The sequence below is a fragment of the Micromys minutus genome (genome assembly GCF_963924665.1).
Source record: "Micromys minutus genome assembly, chromosome: 17".
NCBI classification, from domain to species: domain Eukaryota; kingdom Metazoa; phylum Chordata; class Mammalia; order Rodentia; family Muridae; genus Micromys; species Micromys minutus.
In genome coordinates, this window is record NC_137952.1 from 38,962,342 (window position 1) to 38,984,840 (window position 22,499).

A 22,499-nucleotide genomic window follows, 5' to 3' on the forward strand; every position below is an offset into this window, starting at 1 on the left:
GAAGCTCTAGGTTGATTGCCAATACTGGATAAAAGCAGACATGGGTGTGCATTTCTGTAACCCCAGCATTTGGAAAGTGGAAACAGGTAGTCATGTCCAACTACAGCAGTTCAAAGCTAGTCTAAGCTACATGAAACCCTATCTCAGAGACAAATGTACACATGATATAGTCAAGTATGGGACACATATCTTTAATCAAAGGGCAAAGTAGGGCGCATATTTTTAATAACATCTTGAGGCACTTAAGTAATAAAAAAATTTCAACCTAAACTTTACGATATTTTTACAAATTCCTATCATCTTACAGTTAGAACTGTTTTAAGAAATATGATCACAGAGTAACTACATTATCTTACTAATAAGAGGCAGTCAAAAAGCCACCCACAAAATAATATCTAAAAACACAATCAAAATGAGTAATTCAAACATTACAACTTTTAGTTATATGTAGCAAGTTTTACTCAATAGGTTTAAGCTACCTTGAATTATTCTGTTGCTATCAAGAAATGTGGCTAAGTACTACCACTGTGCAGATATGTTCTCTTCTCTCAAAAACCAAACAAACAAAAAACCAACCAAACAAAAAAAAAAAACAAAAAAAAAACAAAAAAAAAAAAAAAAAAAAAAAAAGAAAAGAAAAGAAAAGAAAAGAAACCAGCAGAAGGCAAAAGAATTAGAGGCTAAGGAACCAGTACATATAATCTACAGGTCAGGTACACCTTGTAGGAAGCAAAAAGCTAACAATCTCTAATGTAAAATGTCATTGGGTTTACTAACTTTTTGGAAACAAGATGGCTTAGCAGGTATGAAAGCCTAGTAGTATCTTAGTTACTTTTCTGTTGTTGTGATAATAGACCATGATGCCCTAAAGTAAAGTAACTTGGGGATGAAAGGGGTTATAACATCTTATAACTTGTAGTTCAACATCCAGAGTAGTCAGGGTAGAAGTCAAGGCTAGAACCTAGAGGCAGAAACTCAAGCAGAGACCATACACAAACACTGCTTACAAGCTTGCTCCTCATGGTTTTCTCAGTCTGTTTTCTTATATCACCCAAGTCCACCTGTCCAAAAGTAGCACAATAAGAAAATGCCCAGAGACATGCCTACAGACTAACCTTATGGAGGCATTTTCTTTATTAGAATGCCCTTTTGGAGGTAGGTCTAAGTTTGTGTGAAGTTGACCAAAAAAAAAAAAAAAAAATCAGTACATGTGGGAACCTGGGTTAAACAGCAGACACCTACATACAGAAGGAACAAAATCTCTAAGAGTCCTCTAACCTCCACAGGAGCACATGGCATGCGAATTTTACCAATACTCAACCACATCCCTACACAAACACTATCTAAACACCATGTTATAAAATAAAGTTACCACCACAGTAAATTGAATAATAAAAGATACATTTGTAGCTCAAGTGAGATGCTTGTCAAGCATGCATGAAGCCTTGTTCCCATTTATAACACCACAGAAACTGGGTTAGAGGTCATGCCTATAATTAAGGTCATCCTTAACAACATATTAGTTCAAGGCCAACATGGAAGGGCTACAAAGTCCTCATTAAGAGAAAAAAGTCTTCCACCATGAGAGATTCAGTTTGGTTATCCATCAGTGGGTACACAGCTGCCTGACCCTCTTAAATCAATCCATGGTTCTTTGGAAGATTTATGTTTATATTACTTAATAGGCATAGACATCTTGTCCTGATCTAAAATATAATTCTAAGAATAGAAGATACAGAAATGAACCCTCACATATATATGGTCACTTGTTTTGACAAAGGAGCTGTAAACATTCAATGGAAAAAGGACAGCCTCTTCAACAAATAGTGTTGGTTCAACTGGCACTCAGCATGCAGAAAAATGAAAATAGACCCTTTCTTATCTCCTTGTACAAAGCTCAAGTGCAAGTGGATCAAAGCTCTCCACATTAAACCAGGTACACTGAAACTATTAGAAGAGAGAGTGGGGGAAACCTTAGAACACATAGGCACAGGGGAAATTTTCCTGAACAGAACACCAAGGTTCATGCTCAGAGGTCAAAGATTGACAAATGGAACTTAAGGAGATTGCAAAGTTTCTGTAAGGCTAAGGACACCGTCAAGAAAACAAAACGGCAGCCAACAGATTGGGAAAAGATCTTTACCAACCCCACATCTGATAGAGGCCTAATATCCAAGGTATATAAAGAACTCAAGAAGTTAGACACCAGAGAATCAAACAATCCTATTTTTTAAAAAATGTGGTACAGAGCTAAACAAAAAGTTCTCAATTGAGGAATATTGAATGGCTGAGAAGCATCTAAGGAAGTGCTCAACATCCTTAGTCATCAGGGAAACGCAAATCAAAACAACCCTGAGATTCCACCTCACACCAGTCAAAATGGCTAAGACCAAAAATTCAGATGACAGCAGATGCTGGCGAGGATTCTGAGAAAGAGGAACAGTCATCCACTGTTGGTGGGGTTGCAAACTGGTACAACCACTTTGGAAATCAGTCCGCGGTTCCTCAGAAAATTGGACATAGTACTACCTGAAGACCCAGTTATTCCACTTCTGGGCATATACCCCAGAGAAGCTCCAACATACAACAAAGACACATGCTCCACCATGCTCATAGCAGCCCTATTTATAATAGCCAGAAGCTGGAAAGAATCCAAAGGCCCTTCAGTAGATGAATGGATACAAAAATTGTGGTATATTTACACAACGGAGTACTACTCAGCTATCAGAAACAATGACTTTATGAAATTCCTAAGAAAATGGATGCATCTAGAGAATATCATCCTGAGTGAGGTAACCCAGTCACAAAAGAACAGACATAATATGCAGTCACTGATAATTGGATACTAACCCCAGAAAGCTCTGAACACCCCAGAAACAACTCACAGACTATATGAAGCTCAAGAAAAGCAAAGAAAGCCTCCTTGGGGGGAAAAAATGTATAGTACCCTCTCAGAGTGTGGTACACCTGGACCTCCAAGAGCTAAGATAATAGCCTTGTGGCAATTCACAGATCATTATGCTTAATCTATACACAAAAAGAAAATCTGTTTCCATGTTACGTTCTGTCCTACATGTACTTCATGCTTATGGTAACTAGTGGGATTTCTAGGCATGCTATCAAACCTCTAAAAGAATTAAGTGCTGACAAAATTATTTATATAAAGTTATGCCAAAATGCCTTTAAAAATCTGTAAATGTATCCCTTTTTTTAAAAAAATAAAGCAGTAAGAAATAATAAAATAAAAATAAAAATAAAAAATAAATAAAATATAATTCTACTGAAACAGTCTCTTCTTCCAAATTTTTCTAAGAAGCAAAATCTAACCATGTAGAAAAATAAGCTCATGCCTGAATTCTTTGTCTGTTGCCTCACTGAATTAATTACTCACCTCAAAAAAGTCAAAGATGAGTTCCAGGTTATCTGGTTCCATTGTCTGTATGCTGTACTCTGTCCAGCGGTCAGGCTGTAAGCCATACCCACACTCTGGCTGGGAGTGCCTGCACTTGAACTCATTGTCACTTATTAAGGATATCTCCAGGCTGTTGGTCATTTTGTGACGAACAGTGGGAGATACCTTATCATCATCATCATCATCTTCCTCCAGACCCTCGAGTGTAAGCTTTACCCTGTATTGACAAGAGAAAGTAATGAAGCCTAGTAAGAATAATTCACAGGATGTACACAAATACAAATTAAAAGTATTCTTAAAAAACAAAAATCAGACAAATAATAGCCACCCTGCAAGTTTATTTACTACACTATCAACTATAGCTAACTCTAAATTTCTTAGCCTTCAAACTACAGAAACTCTTTTGGGAGATCTCATTTTAGAGATAATATGATAGCTGAATTTATCTCACAGACACAAATTAAACCAAAGTCCATCAGTGTATGTTTAAGTGTACATTAGACCTGGGGGCTTAAACTGAACACTTACCTACTTTCCTCTCTACCACAGTGGGAGTCCAGGTACTAAAGTAACTGATAAAGAGAAGTATTACAGTAAATATTATTTTGTGTTTCTATGAATAATTTATTCTTAATTTTTTGTTTTGCTCATTTGTATGAAAATAGGGTCTCATACTATGGTGGCCTGGTACTAGCTATGGAACCCTGACTGGACTCAAGTACACAATAATGCCATTGCTTCGTCCTCCCTAGTGCTAGCATGAGCCAGGACCCGAGTCTCTATGCATGGATAGTACTATCTGCAGTCTATATTTAACTATTTTTCTAATCAAATAAAACAACCAAGAATCTATAATAAGCCTCATAGCAATAAAAACAAAGACCAGTTTTTCAAACCACAGGGCCAAAGACTAGTCTACTTCTAGAGAGAGGCAATTAGATGCAGATACTTTAACACTGCGGTCTGAAATATTTCTTTCATCAACTAAGAGATTCACCAAATGAAATATTACCAATGTAGAGAACAAGTTCTTGTAGAAGGTAACAGATTATAGTAGCAGTCTAGATTTAAATAGAATCTGACTTACAAATGATAGAACTTTATTAGTATATATAGACTGCTCTCTCTGTTTAGGTCCCTGTCCCAACCACTTTTGCAAGCCATAACTGAAGTCTCCGTGACAGGCTAAAGATGCAGATTACTCTATTAATATTGTTCTGATATAGAATAGAAACAGTATAGAATCCATCAATAACTCAAACCAGCCCCTCCTCTCAAAAAGCAAATTCTTAGGAATTGTTCCAGACAAGTATTAACCAGTCAGAGGTATAAACCAAGGGAGACCAGAAATGTTCAGAAACAAGCAGACAAGAGATTGAAAGAGTAAAGAGGGGGTTGGTCTAAAGAAAAGTAATCTGTGATGAAAAAGATAAAGATCTCTTCAAATAGCTATAAAATGCTGTAGTCCACTAGATATTAAAAAAGGTGTTTTACACCCATGAATGAGCCAATCAGGCAGGCAGGCAGGCAGGAAGGCAGGCAGGAAAGAAGGAAAGAAGGAAGGAAGGAAGGAATCTTTATAAATTGGTCTGATGACCTAATAATATTCAAAACCCTCAAAGTGATTTCTGTATAAACAAGAATAACACAATATTCGGTTTTACTATTTTGGTTTTGTTGTTTGTTTGTTTGTTGTTTCTGTGTCACCCTGGCTGTCCCACAACTCTCTCCGTAGACAAGGCTGGCCTTGAATTAACAGAAATCCACCTGCCTCTGCCTCCCAAGTGCTGGGATTAAAGCTGTGTGCCATCATCCATAGGCAAGATTCAGTACTAATTTTGTACCCAAAGCGCAACACAAGGAAAAACAGTACTAGTAAGGCAACTAACTTCTTACCCCGTGAGCAGTGAGACAATTCACTAAACTGCAGAGCAGTCCTGTCATCTCAGGACTCACCACTATGGATGTACAATAAGATCAAAATACAAAAGTTATATTTTGTTATATCCAAATAGCCAAGGCACCCATACTAAATTCTCTCTATCACAACAGGGTTTAAAGTACCACTCACTTTTCTTACCTGTGACTGGAATTTGTTATAACTTATTTAGGTAAATATAAAGATTTAGAGTATAGTATCATAAATTTATATTAAAAGATAACCTCAAGGTCTCTAGTTACTGAAAAATGGACTTTTGTACTAAGCTTTCATATTGTACCAGCTACAATATCAAAAGCTTGCTAGTTACATATCAAAACTTGGAGTTCGTGGTTCCAAAACCACATGATTAATGTCAAGAGTTACATCTTAAGGAATCAACCTTACTCAGATTTATGTTCAATGATATTACAGAAAAACTAATTTAACTATTATTATAAAACTTTTTCATCTATCCCTTAAACAGGGGGAGAGAAGGAAGCAGAAAGGGGAAAGGAAGAGAAAGAGGAGGAGGAAAGGGTGGAAAGAGCCAGAGTCCGGACCTCCCAGGACAACCTTTACTTTCATTGTCAAAACCTTAACTCATAACAAAGGCCGAGTTCAGCTTCATCTCTGTTTATGCCATTTTCCTCTCACCACAAATCTCTTCTGTTCACCAATTTGAAAGTGTTCCCTACAGTATGAAAGCTTAAATGAAATTACAGAAATTTGAGCCTAAAAACCACTTGTTTTTACAAAAATAAATTTTTCTGGTTACAAATTTAGTTCATTATCCTAGAACCCTCTAATTTTAAAGGTAAAAATCCACACAAGTCACAAATCTACAGAAACAGCAAAAAATTAATGGCCTAAGTAAAATGATCACATGGTCATACCTAAATCTAGACTTTTTGAACTTTTTCTTGGAAATTGAGACAGGAGGTTTCTCAGAAAAATGCAGGCGCAATCTTATTTCAGTCTGACATGTAAGCCATCCAGAATCCAGTGTTTCAACACCATCTGGTGGGATAAATAGGAAGGATTATACAATTACAAATTTTTATGCACTCTGGTTATATATATTAAGATATACATATTAAGAAATCTAGTTCACATTCATATTTTAGTACTGATATTATGTGATAATGGTCTTTCCCCAACATTAACAATAATTAATGTGTTATCCTAGTAAAGATACTCTTTAAGGTATCACTGAAAAAGAACGAACGATGCTAAATGACTACTAAAAATCAGCTACTTGGGGACTTAGTAAATTAATGTCTGTACAAATTGCCACTTGGTCAGAGAGATGTCTTTGTGGTTAGAAGAACTGGCTGCTCTTCTAGAGAACCTGGGGGTTCACTGCACCTACACGGCAGCTCACAATTTTGGAACTCTAGTTCCAGAGGATGACACCCTCACACAGACATGCATGCATGTGAAACCAATTAATGCACAATAAATTTTAAAAAGAAAAAGATGGCAGGGCACACACATTTAATTCCAGCACAGACAAGCAGATCTGTGAGTTTGAGGCCAGCCTGGTCTAAAGAGCAAGTTCCAGATAAGCCAGTCTTAACTCTCACATTAATATGTTCTACCATAACAAATGTTGTAGTACATGCTGTTAATACTGCTTAGCTTGAAGTTACTTGCTATTAAAGGTAATTACATTTTCATAAATACCAGAAGTGCTTTTAAAAAAAGGCTTTTCTCCTGAGGTATATCTTAAGATGTCTTACAAATGATCAATTTTTCAATATTGTTTAAAAATGGATAAAAATCAAAGAATTTCTTTTTTTACCCTAAAAACTAAAGCTAATTTAATGACAAGAAAAGTGAAAAAAAAAAAAAACAAAAGCCAGAAATGTTACAATTTTTAACCTTAACCATAAAAAGCACTTAACATGACAGATAATATGCCCTGCTTTACAGCTGAAGAAAAAGCCATTCTCTGGGGTCTGGACAGGGCTTCTACTTCTACTTTGTCACAACTATCTGTAACTCCAACTTGAGGGAATTTGACACCCTTTGCTGGCCTCTGAGAACACCTGCACTCAGATGCAAACACACACATACACAATTAAGAATAAAATAATCTCAACCGGAAGTGGTGGTACAGAAGCAGGCATAGCTCTGTAAGTACAGCAAGCCAAGACTACACAGTGAAACCCTGCTTCAAAAAACTAAAACTGAAATCTAAAAAAGAAAACCACAACCAAAACATTCTCTGTAAAGTTCCAAAAGTATCCATACCATAAATGTTATAATACAAGACTTTCCTTTTCAAATACTGGCATACACACACACACACACACACACACACACACACACACACACACACACTGCCTCTGTGTTTAATGCATATAGTAAATGCTTGCCAAAATATTCTTGCTAAGAAAGCACACTTGTCACCAGCAACTCATGTCTGGTTCAGAGTCAGACCAAATGCACTTCTATCCCTGCTCCACCTCTGACTCTCATGGACAGCACCCAGGAGACAAGGCAGCACAGCAGCCTGATGGACTAGCAGACATCGACCATCCGACCACTGGAGGAAGTTTGAATTCTGTGGATTAAAGAACTTACCCGAGCAGAAAGGTATAAAAACATTTTAAACATATTTAAAAGATAAACAATTTTCAACTTTACTAAGTTAATTCTTCTTTGTGAAGAGTCAGGCAGAATTACTAGAATATTCTAGCTATCTGAAGTAGTTGTAAACATATTATTTTAACATACAAAATGTACAAACTTGCCTACAAGCAAGATTTAGCTCTTTAAAGGTTTAGAACCATTTCAACCTAAGTGTTTAAAAAGAAGTGGTTTGCTAACCTTTTCACTTAAAAAAATATTTTTAGCTAATTATTGGTACAGTACCATTAATTCAAAACACATACACCATAGGTAATTAATTCAGAGTGACTAGCATATGCACCTCCTTTAGCAGGTATACGTCTTTATAATTATGTAAATTCAAAAATCTGGAATGACCAAACACTAATACAAAAGTTTGAAACTATGATTTAACAAAATATACTTGTCTGTTTCAACTGTGCTGTCTCAGTGTTAATTTTTTCAATAAGATGTTAAGAGGTTAAGCATATTAAATGTTTTACAAAATTCAGTCTTACTTACTGTGAACTCCAAATTGTCCATCGTCAATAATGATTTCACTTTCTAGAAGTCAAGGAAAATAAAAAGCCTAGTTAAAAACTTATGATGTATACAGAATGAATGAACAATTGAGAATTTAAGTACTGTTTAAAATGATACATCTATAAAATGAAGCAGCCTAAATGAATAAGCATGTTTATTGTAGCTCTAAAGTATTTCCTTTCAGGAGACTAGCAAGCAGTGTTGGTTCTACAGACCTGAGTGATTGTTCACACACAGAAGGTCCTGAAAAGGTGCCATAGAGGACTGAGAGAAAGCTCAGCACCCACCATACAGGAGCTAACTGCTGGACAAGCAATCCTTGTTCATGTCTCAAACCAACAGTCTTGGCACAAATAAAATGCTTATTTTTAGGTGGTGCTCTTCTGGAACTTGGCTAAAGTTTGAATTTCCTCAAACCCCAACAATCTTACAGCCAGCCAAAAGCTTTATAAACAGCATGAACTGTGCATAGAGCACTGTGGAGAATGACCAAGAGTATTAGCACAGCCCTCACCATTTCAAGATCATGAGAGAAAGATGCAAAGCTGTATCTAGAAAAGCATGTGTTCTTCTTTAGTGCTCATCCCAGCTTACTTTAAGCAAGCCTGTCAAAATGGGGTGTTTCCTAAAGACTGCCCAGCAACTGCACATCGTCTGTATATTTACATCATTACCTTCCCAATGAGTTACATTAACTTCTACAAGAACAAAAGTAAAATCAGTTCACTTGTCAGAACGCCAGAATATATTTAATTCTGAGATGCATCTAAATCTGCATACTGTTTTAAAATACCTAATTTTCATTAAGCTGACTTCAATAAGACTATTGTAATCCTAAAGATGCTGCCATAAAAACTACCAAAAACTCTATTAAAGCATATAAAAAGAAAACCCAAAGGAAGATGGCATGAGATATTTTGATTTTCTATAGGAACTAAAATCTGCACTTCTCAGACCAATTCACAAATACAAGTTGTTTCATGTATGTAAAATGAGTTTCATGATCTCTTTTCAGCATAGAAAGTGAACTAAAAAACACTTGTATGAAGAGAAATTTTTGGTCACAGAAAATTGAAATAAAAGCAAAAACAAGACAAAACAAAAAAGACTGATATAGCATAGCCAAGAGGAAATTTAAATTAATTACAGGAATGTATGTCAGCTATAACAAATAAATGTATTTACTAGTATTTAAAAAACAAAATATGATACCTTTATTAGCATTCAAAGCTGAACTTTTAAGAGATTTTGTTTTTGATAAATTGATTCTTAAAATGTTTTCTAAACTTTAACAAGAAATCTAATGAAGCCATGACTTCAAAGGTAAGAATGTCATTACCTTTCAACTCCAGATTGAAATAAGTCTTAATACTCTAAAACCCCCAAACAAGCATTTCTAATAGTTTATAAAGGCTATAAAAACTATTTAATTTAGAACTTAAGATCCATGAAAATGCTAAGTGAAATCTAGAGTACTGACAATGCATTACATCCCTGTGCAGCACATTAGTAACTTTATGCATATGCCTCAAACAGATGCAGTTAATGCCCATACCTAAAGGGGTTATTGATCGTGGTTGTAGATGAGTCTCCCACTTGTGAACTATGACTTGACATGGACCACCGATAGTCTGCAATTTAAAAGTTAAACGTCTGCAATAATTTCTTATATCTTATTTTCTACCATGATTCCATTAGATGTTTGTGGCCTATGTCTTACACTAAATACGAGACCAAGAAATAAGAAACTCATCTTGCTAGTTATTCAATACTATATGTCCCAAATCAGGCATGTACCCAGGTCACAAAACATGATGAAATACTACTAAAAAGAAAAGAGCTAAAGCAATAAATAAAAAGAACTAGATGAACTGTTAGCAAAACTCTTTAAGCCATTTGCAAATTATCCATAATATGTGTTGGTTTGGGTTTTTTGTTGTTTTGTTTAAGAAAATTTTATTTTCACCAATACTAATCCTACTGTAAATTAAAATTAACATCAACTGTACTTGCTTTGACATGGGTGTCTCTTAGTATTTCCCTGCTCTACTAGGAAGGACTGCATGTTCAGAAGACAGACTAAAAAGGCCTGAGAGCAGGAATGACAAGAACAAGGACCTCAGGATCACATAGCACACATTACTGCAGGAATCCTCTACTGAGGAACACTAAACTACATTTCTCATCACAGTAACCAATGTTTGCAAAGAACACAAAAGAAATCCTAAAAGAATATATACAACTAAATTTGAAAAATAAATGATTGTGATAAAAGGGAAACTAAATTAACATCAAATTTGAGTTTGATGCTTTCATGTTGGAAAAAATCATAGTATAGCAATTCCTAATGCTGTTCTCATGTTTCTCACTAGTGAGAAACATGGTGTGTTGCTGCTGCTGACACAATTTTACAACAAGAAAGGATCAACAGCAAAGGCCCAGTGAGCAAATTCAAGGCCGAGTAAAGAAACTTACACTTAAAATATAAAAAATATATTCTCTGATAATTTTAATATAGAAAATCAGAAGAACATATTAATGATGTACTACTGCACTGTGTCAGGATTGTTACTACCAACATAACCCTTTGAGCCTGGAGAATATAACTTGGGCTTACTGTACTCCTTTAGATGCTCTTCCATTGCTGATAAATCTAATAATGTACCAAATGGTAAACACCCCAAAAAATGGCATATTATTAAACACATAATTTCAGCACTTAAAACAAGTTCAATTATTTTTTCAAACTGACAAACAGTTTAAAAACTACAATAGCACTAGAGGTCTATGATTTTTGGATAGTAAAAGAAATTTCTTTCTCAATACCTCCTTGTCATTACATTTGTCATCTTAAAATATACTGATTATGATTTCTAATACACTAAAAAGTTACATTTGGGATTGTGGGTGTGTGTGCTCATGAAAACAGAGTCATGCTCCCATTGACCATTAAGCCTCAGGGAAATGAATATATACATTAAAAACAGGCATGTTGATTAGCAATGAAAGCACAGGCTCAATGATCTAAGTCTGAATGGTGTTTGCATTCACTCCACCTTTCCCTCCCACTCTTCTACCTCTTAGCTGCCAAAAACTGTCTTTCCTCAAAGATCGTTTGGACGTATATTCTTAACAAAAGTCAGTACTACATGTGAACTAAAGCATGCCGTGAACAAAAATGACTGCAGTGCATCACCTAAGAACAGCCTTGTGAATTACATATTTCATAGGAAAACTACTTCAGTTGTAATTTTAATACCTTGACTTTCACCAATTTTAGCAACAATCCTATTATTTACACAATTAAACTACTCAGACTTGAATAGTGAGGAATAGTCCTAAGGGCCAGTTTAATATGATTTCTGTCTACAAGCATTCTCACTATAGGCAGATACACGTTGGCTGGTACACAACGTGTTAAGAGTGTAAAAAGCAAACAGCACACCTTCAATCCCAGCACTCAGCAGCCAGAGGCAGGTGGATCTCTGAGTCCAGGCCAGCCTGGTGTACACAGCAAGTTCCAGACCAGTCAAGGCTACAAGGTAAGACCCCTGTCTCAAAAACAAACAAAACAAAACAAAACAAAAAAAACCCTAATTTATAAATACACTGATTTTTCTAAGCTGTTGGCTATGGCTTTTACATTAGAAAAAGTAATTTTCAATTTAAATTTCACTGATGTGCTGGAATATTGTAAAATTTAAACTCTCAGTGATGATTCAAAAACCTATAATCCTTTATGCTAATATGCCAATCTATATGTTAAATATAAGCATTCATTCTTTTAACATTTAAGAAAGTTTAAGCTCTTGGAATAAAGTGAATGGTTATCTTTGGAGAAAAGGTAACAAGCATTTTATTAACAGCAAATATCACATTATAAAATCATAGGACTATGGAAATCTCATATATTACTAACAAAAATATTTACAATATTTTTTGAAAAGATTTACTTATGTCCTAAAGATGCCCTTGAAGGCCAGGTGTCAGATCCCTTGACGTGGGGCCCACAGTTGTGAGCCACCCAATGTGGTTTCTGGGAAACCAATCTCAGTGCCTTTAAACACTGAGCCATCTCTTTAATTCCTATTCGCTTTCTTTCTTTTTTCTTTTCTTTCTTTTCTTTTCTGTGGTTTTTTTTTTTTTTTTTTTTAGTACAGTGTAGAGTTTATTCAAGTCATGGGAGAGTTAGGAGGGTAGTAGAGGCAGAGAGAGAAAAGGGAGAGAAGAGTAGAGGGGTAGAGGTCGACCATGAGCACAAGGTGGGGGGGGGGAGGGAAGGGGAAGAGGAGGAATAGGGGTGGGAGAGCAAGAGAGCCAAGAGGCAAGAGTCCTTGTTACTTTCTTGAATACTTGGCTAGTACTCAATTACATCAAGTACCAGAACAAAAGAACAACATGTAGATATGTTTAGTTTGTGTCAACAAGCTAAACTGATTGAGGAAAAAGGCTCTGCTTGAGGAAAAACTTTAAAATATAATTTGATTCCTTTCTTCCCAAAATTTAAAGGAAAGACCGGCATGCACGAGAACATGATTTTTTCTTTTTACTTTACAATACCAAACTCAGTATTATTTAATAAAATGGTCATCTGAACATGATTCAAATAAAGGAAGATAGATCTTAAGAGTATGTATTATATAAAGAAGCTACTCTACAAAGTGACAAGCTACACTAATAAGATTTAGTAATGAATTAAATATGAGTATTAGCATTGTAGAAGTCTGATACTTTTAATACATAATGGTGTTTTTACAAAAATGAAAAAACTCTTCAAAAATTATATTCAGTCTAGAATATAATCCATTAATTCCTTAAACTTAAATTAATTCCTCAACAAAGTAGTTTAGGGCTGGACAGACAGCTCAACAGTGTCAACAGACACTGGCTGCTCTCCCAGAGGATTCAAGGTTCAGTTTCTAGCATCTGCATATTAGCTAGCTCAGAGCCAACCATAGTTCCAGTCCCAACTGTGATACCCTTGTCTGTCCTCTGGGAGTACCAGAAACACACAAGGTGAACAGACATACAGACACACAGGCAAAATACTCAAATGAAATAAATCTTTTATTTAAAGCATATTTCGTGAAGTTGTGAAATCAATGGACTCTTTGTGAACACAAAGCTGTTCTATTCTAGGAATGTTCAACTTTGTTTACTATATTTAAATAAAGGGAACAGTTGCTACCTGTAATATTATTAAAATGCAACACATTCATTTTATTTTAATTTTGTAACTTCTAAAACAAACATGTAGCTTTGAGAAACCAAAAAGGGGTGGGGGGCTTACAATATGCTCCCTTCCCTGTATTCCAGTTTGACAATGTTGCTTAATATTTTGTGTGGTCTAGACACTGCCAAGTTGTTCATTCTTCTGTTAATAACCCTTCACCCATGCTCCTATAAGTAACTCCAACTAAACTCACTGGTGTGTGTGTGTGTGCATGGAGGGAAGAGAGGGAGAGGGAGAGGGAGAGGGAGAGGGAGAGGGAGGGAGGGAGGGAGGGAGGGGGGAGGGAGGGAGGGAGGGAGGGGGAGAGAGAGAGAGAGAGAGAGAGAGATAGAGAGAGAGAGAGAGAGAAACAGAAAAACTGAGAAAGGGGACTTTACAAACTCTTAAAAACTAAAAACACACGTCAAGGAAAAGCAAAGTATGGGGGGAAAAACATGAATTGTGACCCTGTATTTGCTTACAATAAAAATGTAGGGATGAGTAGGACCCAGGAAGCTTGTATTCCAAGCCTTCACTTTATGGATAGAGCTGGCATCCATCTAACGGTGAAGAGCTAACACAAGCTCAGCTGCTAAATTCTGTGACTGCCTAGACCACCCACAATTCCTGCCCAGTGACCCACTCTTATGGCCTACTTCAGCTTTCCTATCAACCCTAATACTCTTAAGATAGAAATTCCACTCATTTGTATACTTTCATGATTCAGGATTCCTTGTATATGTCTACCATTTTTGGCAATATACTCAAGACAAAGTTTCATCATAATTATAATAAAAAACAAAAACGTTTTGTTTTAAAAACACACCAACTTTTAGAAGTGTCACTTTAGGTATGTGTGGGGATTTATGTAGCTATTTATTCTAGTCCATGAAAAACATACTTACCAGGGCAGCCCCTGCATCACATGGTACATGTGTACACGATACAGAGCAAGCACCTACTTGAAGAAACACACTCACCAACATATACTGTAAACTTTTGCAAGTATTACAAGGGAAAATTCTGCTACTGTTTGGCAGAAGTCTGCCAATTTTCCGAGAGGAATCAGTGCACTGATCTGTTGCCTTTGGTGAAATGTTCTATGAGAACACTACAGGTTGGTTTATTGTGGCCTGTGTTGACAATAGTTTTATGTAACTATGCCCAAAGGATTTACTGCTTTTACTTTCCAGATTCCCTTTTCCAAATAAAAATTAACTTCCCATTACATAAAGTTTTTAAACACTGGGACTCAGCCTTCTAACAACATGAGTGATTTGTTTATCCACAGTGTTCAATTTGAACTGGAAGACCTGACCATGAGGTACAACCCCTAGACAAAGTAAACAGATGTTCTTTGTTGCTAGACTATTGTCAAGATAAGCCAACACAATGATCACCCATAATGTAATTCAAGTTCAATTAATGAATATTTATTTAAAATTCTATTTACGTAATATTTTTGTAATAAAAAAAAGTAGTAGGTGCAAAAGACAGCTGGAGTGATCTGTCAGTTTGTATGATAGTTAAGAGAGTAAAGCAACATTGGTCACTACTATTTTTCATATGTAACAAAAGTATCAAAGAAAATAAAATTTCCCAAAGGCCTAATCCAAAGTTTGTTTCCCACACATACAAAATTGAGGCAAAGGTAAAAACCAGAAGGGAGAGAATCTTTCATTAAATAAATTGATGTCTGTAAACAAGCTGATATATTCCTGCTCTGAGAATGAAAACAGTCCTAAAATAAGTTGTGGACAGGCGACTGAGGACTAATAAATAGACTTTCAAAGTTTTCAAAGACCCTGCCTGATCAGCAATGTGTACAGGAAGTTCCAAGAGGAATCACTCTTTTGATAAGCATTAAATAAATAATGCAGTCACTAAAGGATAGATGACTGCCACGAAAAAAATTAAATATACTTCTCTAAATGTATTTGTACAATGTATCAGAACAAAAAACAAAATTTACAACCCTATAAGCAGTAACTAGTTTACAAAGTTACAAAAAATGCTCACCTTAGATAACACTGGTTAAGACACTGCAGCACATACTATATATGTCTTTCAAAAACCCCATGACAATGTCTGTGAACTAGGTACTTACCTGGTTCTGTTTTTGTACTAAAATGATATTAAGATTCTATTCCTTATTTGACCAACACATGCTCATTTTACTTCTAATGTTTCCAAGTTTGCTACCATGGAAATTCCTACAGAAAGAAAAAAAGTATATAAAGAAAACATACCTTTGGTTCTAAAAAGCAGCCTCTGAAGTAGCGGTACGTCACTGACACTCCTCTATTAAGAACAATCACTGCTTTCCACAGCACACTGTGGGGTGGGGACAAAAAAGGAAATCAGTATCAAAGTAAAATGTATGAAAAACTCGAAAATTCACATTCCAAATTAGGACTGCACCCATGACTTAACTTTAGGCTTGCCCAGCAGGAAGTGGGAATGCAGCAATTAGCCCCAAAAGAGTTTGCTCTCCCGTGGCGGTGAACAAATCTATATAAGCAAGCCACATACACTAAACTAACAAGGCTAGGTGGGGTGGAGCAGGTCTGTAATCCTAGGCAGAGGCAGAAAAATTCTGAGCTAAGGTCTCAGTGGACTTCAGAGGCAAGCATAGGCTACATGGTAAGATCCTATGTTAAACAAATTTTCAGGAAAAAAAAAAACACTACAAATTCCAAATCCGAGGAAGCTTTGGAGTAGAATCACCAATGAAAATACTATCTGAGCTGAGATTTAAAGGATGAAAAGACACATATCGCCACATGAACTCTAGAAAACTCTGAAAAGCAATACAAGAGTGACTACTGTCCATCTTCTTGTCTAACTTAACCAGAGATGCTTCATGTTACTACAAGGTTTTGGAGTACACCCTTCAGGTCATAAGTGAACCATGAACACTGTCAAGATAGTCTCAATCCTAGCTATTCTTTGTTCTTTAATTAACTTTAAAAAAATCTCGCTTGCTCTTGTGCTCTTGCAGCCTTGCTCTCCCACCCCTACCCCTCCTCTTCCCTTTCCCTTCCCCCCTCTCCCTCTACGTGCTTATGGCCAGCCTCTACTCCTCTACTCCTCTACTCTCTCTCTCTCTCTCTCTCTCTCTCTCTCTCTCTCTGCCTCTACCACCCTCTTAACTCCCCCATGACCTGAATAAACTCTATTCTCTACTATAAAAAAAAAAAATCTCAGCTGGTACTTGTCACAGGGCACTGGATGTATACATATAGTATTTAGGACAACCAGTAACTCATAACTACAATAAGTGCCACCTTTATTGACATCTTTTCATTCTATCCTAACCACTATGCCGTGAAGAGTAGGAAATTAAGACCTGGATCCATGAGCTTTGCCCAATTACAGCTAACTGCATACACCTAGATCTATCCTTTCCTTGTTCACTGCACTAGTAACAGATGTATACTGAGCTTAATGCTGCTAGTGACTGTAGCTCAGGAGTCAAAGTGCATGTTCTACTCATTAATATCACATTCTTCCGAGAAGGTGGTTTCAGCCAAGCTTGGCAGCATACACTTGTGATTCTGCTTAAGAGGATGATATCAGACATTTGTAAGCTCAAGAAAAAAGTGGGCCTGGACTATAGTGTGAGTTCAAGTACATTGAGTAAGTTAAGATCCAGTCTCAAAATACTGTCCATTACATGCTAGGATTTGAACTTAGTTCTTCTGTGAGAGATGTGCTAAACTGGAGAATGATAGGGCACACCTTTAATCCTAGCATTCAAGAGGTAGAAACAGGCAGATATCTGCCAGTTTAAGGCCACCTTGGCCTATAGCAAGTTCCAAGCCAGCCAAAGTTATATGGTGAGATCCTGTCCAGTAAATAAATAACAAACAAATATATAATGTTTTTAGAAGATGCTAGTAAAATGGCTGATAGAAACAGTTATCCGGGTGTTTGTGCAGGCCTTAAATCCCAGCATTCAGGACGCAGAGACAAGTGAATTATCTGAGTTTGAAGCCAGCCTGGTCTATATGGTAAATTCCAGGACAGTCAGGGCTACACAAAGAAATCCCTCATCTCAAAAAACCAAAAGAGTAAAGACGTATGCCACCAAGCTAGATAACCTAAGTTCAATCTTCAAGACCCACATGATAAAGAACTACTCTGCAAGTTGTCTACACAAGCCACAGCATGGGTAAGCTTAAACACATATGAAAAAATAGTAAGTATACAAACAAATACAACTTAAAAAGAAAATCAGAGTGAAAAGGAAAGATGAGAGAGAGAGAGAGAGAGAGAGAGAGAGAGAGAGAGAGAGAGAGAGAGAGAGAGAGCGCGAGCTCAATGGGCTGGAGAGATGGCTCAGTGGTCAAGAGCACTGACTGCTTTTCCAGAGGTCCTGAATTCAAATCTCAGCAACTACATGATGGCTCACAACCATCTTAATGAGATCTGAAGCCCTCTCCTAGTGTGTCTGAGGATGGCTACAGTGTACTTATATAAATTAAGCTGAAAGAGAAACTATACACAGAATACTTCAGCAGTCCCTAGGTTTATAATGTGAATGTCACAATTACTCTGTAATCTGGCATTTCTGCACTCACCTTTCTCCTGTCTCGTTCTCATTAAGAACCACAGCATTTTCAGGATTCCAGTTTCCCAAGGCATCACAGCTTCCACATATTGCAAAGACCTCTCCTAAAGAAATAAGAGCTGTTAGGCTTTTCCAAAAAGAAACTCTCCAATTTTAGGAAGCAAGAAGAGAAGTTGCCATTGTCTTCAGAGTCTCCTTGAGTCCAGAAAGAAGCCTCAATCAAAACTTATCTCTCCATATCAGAATCAGCAGAAATAGGTACAGAAATGAGCTTTTTTTTTTTTTAATTTGTTCAACTATTTGTTTAAATTTTATTTATTTTGAGTACACTATTGCTCTCCTCAGACACACCAGAAGAGGGCATAGGATCCCATTACAGATGGTTGTGAGCCACCATGTGGTTGCTGGAAATTGAACTCAGGACAGAAGTTTCCAATTTCAAAAAATAAACACCAAAGGAGCTTTGTAGGCAGAATCTTATTGTGCAGCTCTGACTAACCTGGTACTATGCAAACCAGGCTGACCATGGATTTAGAGATCCAACTGTTTTTACCTCCTAATAGCACTACTGTTACTGAGTGCTAATACTGGATTACTAAAGACAAACTAAGAATTTTAGAGAAATATTAATTAACAGCTTGTTTGGGAGTCTCCAACACCTTCCTCTGCTTCTCTATCTCCCTTCTCATCTACCATGGGTATCAATCATTTCCCCTTTACTCCCTAAAACTAAGTGCCTTCCTGTCTGGAAAGGTAGCTACTTTGGTCAGTTCATCTGGTCAGTTCACCTGCTAACTTAAACTGTCAGCTTACAATTCTCTCAAAAGTAGAACATAAGGCAATGGAAACATGAGAACTGTTTGTAGCATGTACAAAGCCTTGATTCTATTCTCTACTACCTGTATCCAATTCCAGAACTTACATACAGAATAATCATATAGAAATAATAGATCAAGAGGGTAGATCATTGAATCTACTCTTCAACTTAGAGTTATTGCTATTCTCAAGTAGGACTTGTTCATATTGTATAACACAGGTTTAACATTTCATCAGTATGTTTGCACATAAATATATAAGATTAATTTTGTTACAACATAATGTATGTATATTTCAAATCTTGTATAGGTATTATCCATATGCAACTCACTTAAAATTACAAGGTTTAGTCCCAGTCCTTTTAATAGCTGATATGGCAAACTATTAGAGATGGTTAAAAAATGCCAAGTTAATGGCCAAATTCATAATCATGTCATACTAGTCTGGATTATCACAAAAATATACATCCTGGATTGAACTGGAGGCAGACAACAACTGCTTTTTCTTTCATATATGCCATGAATGGACAGATGGTCTTCAAAAACCTCAGAGATTCACAAATTGCAGAATTTAAAGATGCTTTTATTAATTTAAGGCTTTGACATTGAGACACGTCAGCTCCTGGCAGCACCCCATTCAACTTGGAAGAAAATGATGAGCATCAAATGACCTGCAGTTGGAGATGGTATCATATGTGGTAAGCTAGCTACCAGACAAAGAAAACACCCTAACTTTATCTGCAGACAGAATTCTGTGCAGAAAGAAAAAACAGATGCAAGGACGTTGACTGCCAAGCTTTGCCAAGACAGGGTAAACAAGTCATTCATTATTCCTGCTTCACAAAAGGTCTGTCAGATATTCTGGCTGAAGATGATGCTCTAATGTTTTAGAGACTACTGGGGACTGTCCTGGCAGTCAATTGTCTGTCATTTCTATAATTTTTAGAAGCTGTGTATCTGCATTTCCTGTATACTCAGGTAATATTTATTCTCTTAGTTATCTGATGGGGTTGAAGACTAGATAGACAGTTTTACTAGATAGAAGCTTAAGTTGTTTAAGTTTTAAAAAGATGTTTTGGGCCTAAAAGATGGCTCAGTGGTTAAAAGCACCGATTGCTCTTCCAGAAGTCCTGAGTTTAATTCCCAGCAACCACATAGTGGCTCACAACCATCTGTAATGGGATCTGATATGTGTGTCTGAAAACAGCAACAGTGTTCTCACATAAGTCCAAGAACATGTTTTTAGATATTGTAATACAAATTAGGATAGAAAATTATTTAGATACAAAATTCTAAACTCACCAGGATAGGATAGGTACTTATAGAACACTTTCTCCTAAGTTGCCAAATACAAGCAGACTGAACTTAACTCTTACCTAATAATTTCCATAATTATTCCATAATTGTTCCAATTGTATGTTGTATTGCATTTTAAGAGAAAGAGCCTCTTTATTTAGACAAAAAAAAAAAAAGAAGAAGAAGAAGAAGAAGAAGAAGAAGAAGAAGAAGAAGACTGTTGAGGTTTGGTCTGTTGCTTCATATTGTAATACTAAATTCTGTACCCAAAGGTCTAATTGCCTATGAGTGAATTCTCATGTTTAGCAGCTTTTGCTGTATTCCTTAGTTTAAAACTATTAGTTAATAATATCTATAGCCTACAGAAAAGAGGTAAATGGAGCTTCAGAGCTTTGGTTCCTGGGTTGGAGTCTTGAGACAGAAGAGGAGGAAGGAAGACGACACCATGAGGCATATGGAATGTGGGAGTATGGTCATGAGGGCTGGCCAGGTGGAGTAGGAGGAGGGGCCCAGGCAGAACATGGCAAGTGATATCTCAGGGTTACTGACAGGAAAATAGACAGAACAGAACGGCAGGCTGACATCTGCCCAGCTCTGGTGCTATGACGGCTAATTATAAATATGAAGGTTTTATGGGAATGGATTAACCAAAGGTGGTGTAGAAACCTCCAATTAATTTTGGAGAATCATCTGAAGAATTCTACCTAGAGTAAAGCTGTATTAGGTGGGTTTCCTGGTTGAACATAAGGCATATGCACACACACACAGTCAGTTGCTATGGTGGTTGCTACAAACATGTTAGCCATACAGAATGAGTCAATCATTTATTCTCTGAACACATTTACTCTACTCCTCATCTGTACCAAGCTATGTGCTCAGTTCAAGAATTCAGCAGCAAGACATGACCATGTTTTCATAAAGCTTAGCATTTGTCACTCTAGAACCTGAGGAAATTTCTCAGAGGCCCTCTCACCTTCCTCACCTTGATAACAGTGAGAGTTAAAGGGCACAGATTCAGGCAAAAAATAAAATAAAATAAAAAAGATTTGGGAAAAAATATTTTGAAAAAAAGAAAGATCTCAAAAGAGGAAATGGAGAGGAGCAGTAGACCTGAGGAACTGAAAGGCAGCCAATATAAGCAGGGCACAGCAAACAGCAAGACTCTCACCCAGGCATAATACCTCACACCAATTATTTCACAGTACTTTAACAGACAACAGAAAAATGAAGCCAAAAGAAAATTCACAAGTAGCAAATAAGTCAGTTTTAGCCAAATTTCAACTTCCTTATGAGAGGACAAATCCCCTTTGTCAAACAAACAAAATACCCATCTCTATCTGAGCAAAAACGTTGTTTCCTTAACAGCACTAAAATAAGATGCCATGAGGGGTGGTGCACTCTTGAACTTGCTATTTCTAAGTATGTGACTGACAGCCAAGACTGACACGGTAATTTCATCTAAAATTTCCATTTGAAAATTGGGCCCAAGAGGAAGTGTGGTTGAAGCAGCGCGTGTGCACAGGTGTGGACCAGCACACCCTTGCACTAGGACATACGGTGCCAGGCTTCAGGTGATAGAGCTGGTAGCACTGGCATCAGACTTAGAGTTAGTGGAGGATTTCTGTGGTCAAGAGTCTTAGGCTAGCCAGGAATACAAAGTAAGACCCTGTCTTTAAAAAGAAGTAGACAAGATAACATTTTAAAAAGGCGAGGTCTTTGTGGAATTTTGTAAAGAAAAGGCAAACGCAGGACTTTGCCATGCTGGCATGATCTGTGAAGCAGAAAACAATTCAGGCTGCTGGATGCCAATAAGAGCATAGGTATTACCTGAAAACAAAGTACACTGATGGACATGCTTAGAATCCCAAAAAGGACTTTTCTACGGCAGATATGATTTTTTGCCCTGATAAAGAAGGGAGAAGGTTCTAGAGATGGCTCAAGTTAAGAGCACTGGATGCTTTTTAAAGGTCCACACATTAGCTCACAACAATCCTAAGGAGATCCAGATAATCTGATGCCCTCTGCAGGTTATATACACAACAGGCAGACAAACACCCATACACATTAAGGAGGGGGAAGACTTTTCAAATGATTACTTTAAAAACAACAACAAA

General features: G+C 36.8%; 1 protein-coding gene across 5 annotated transcripts in view; it reads right to left on the reverse strand.

Moving 5' to 3' along the window:
* Nucleotides 1–22,499, reverse strand: part of GPCPD1 (glycerophosphocholine phosphodiesterase 1) — a 45,515-nt gene that overhangs the window by 17,666 nt on the left and 5,350 nt on the right. For all 5 annotated transcript variants that reach the window (XM_080931412.1, XM_080931408.1, XM_080931409.1 and 2 more), the window contains 6 exons: nucleotides 18,285–18,378; nucleotides 15,951–16,035; nucleotides 10,045–10,120; nucleotides 8,469–8,510; nucleotides 6,227–6,350; nucleotides 3,392–3,629 (listed from right to left, as the gene is read on the reverse strand). In XM_080931412.1, the coding sequence (XP_080787538.1) occupies nucleotides 3,392–3,629; nucleotides 6,227–6,350; nucleotides 8,469–8,510; nucleotides 10,045–10,120; nucleotides 15,951–16,035; nucleotides 18,285–18,378 (659 nt within the window). The remainder of the gene's footprint in view (nucleotides 1–3,391; nucleotides 3,630–6,226; nucleotides 6,351–8,468; nucleotides 8,511–10,044; nucleotides 10,121–15,950; nucleotides 16,036–18,284; nucleotides 18,379–22,499) is intronic.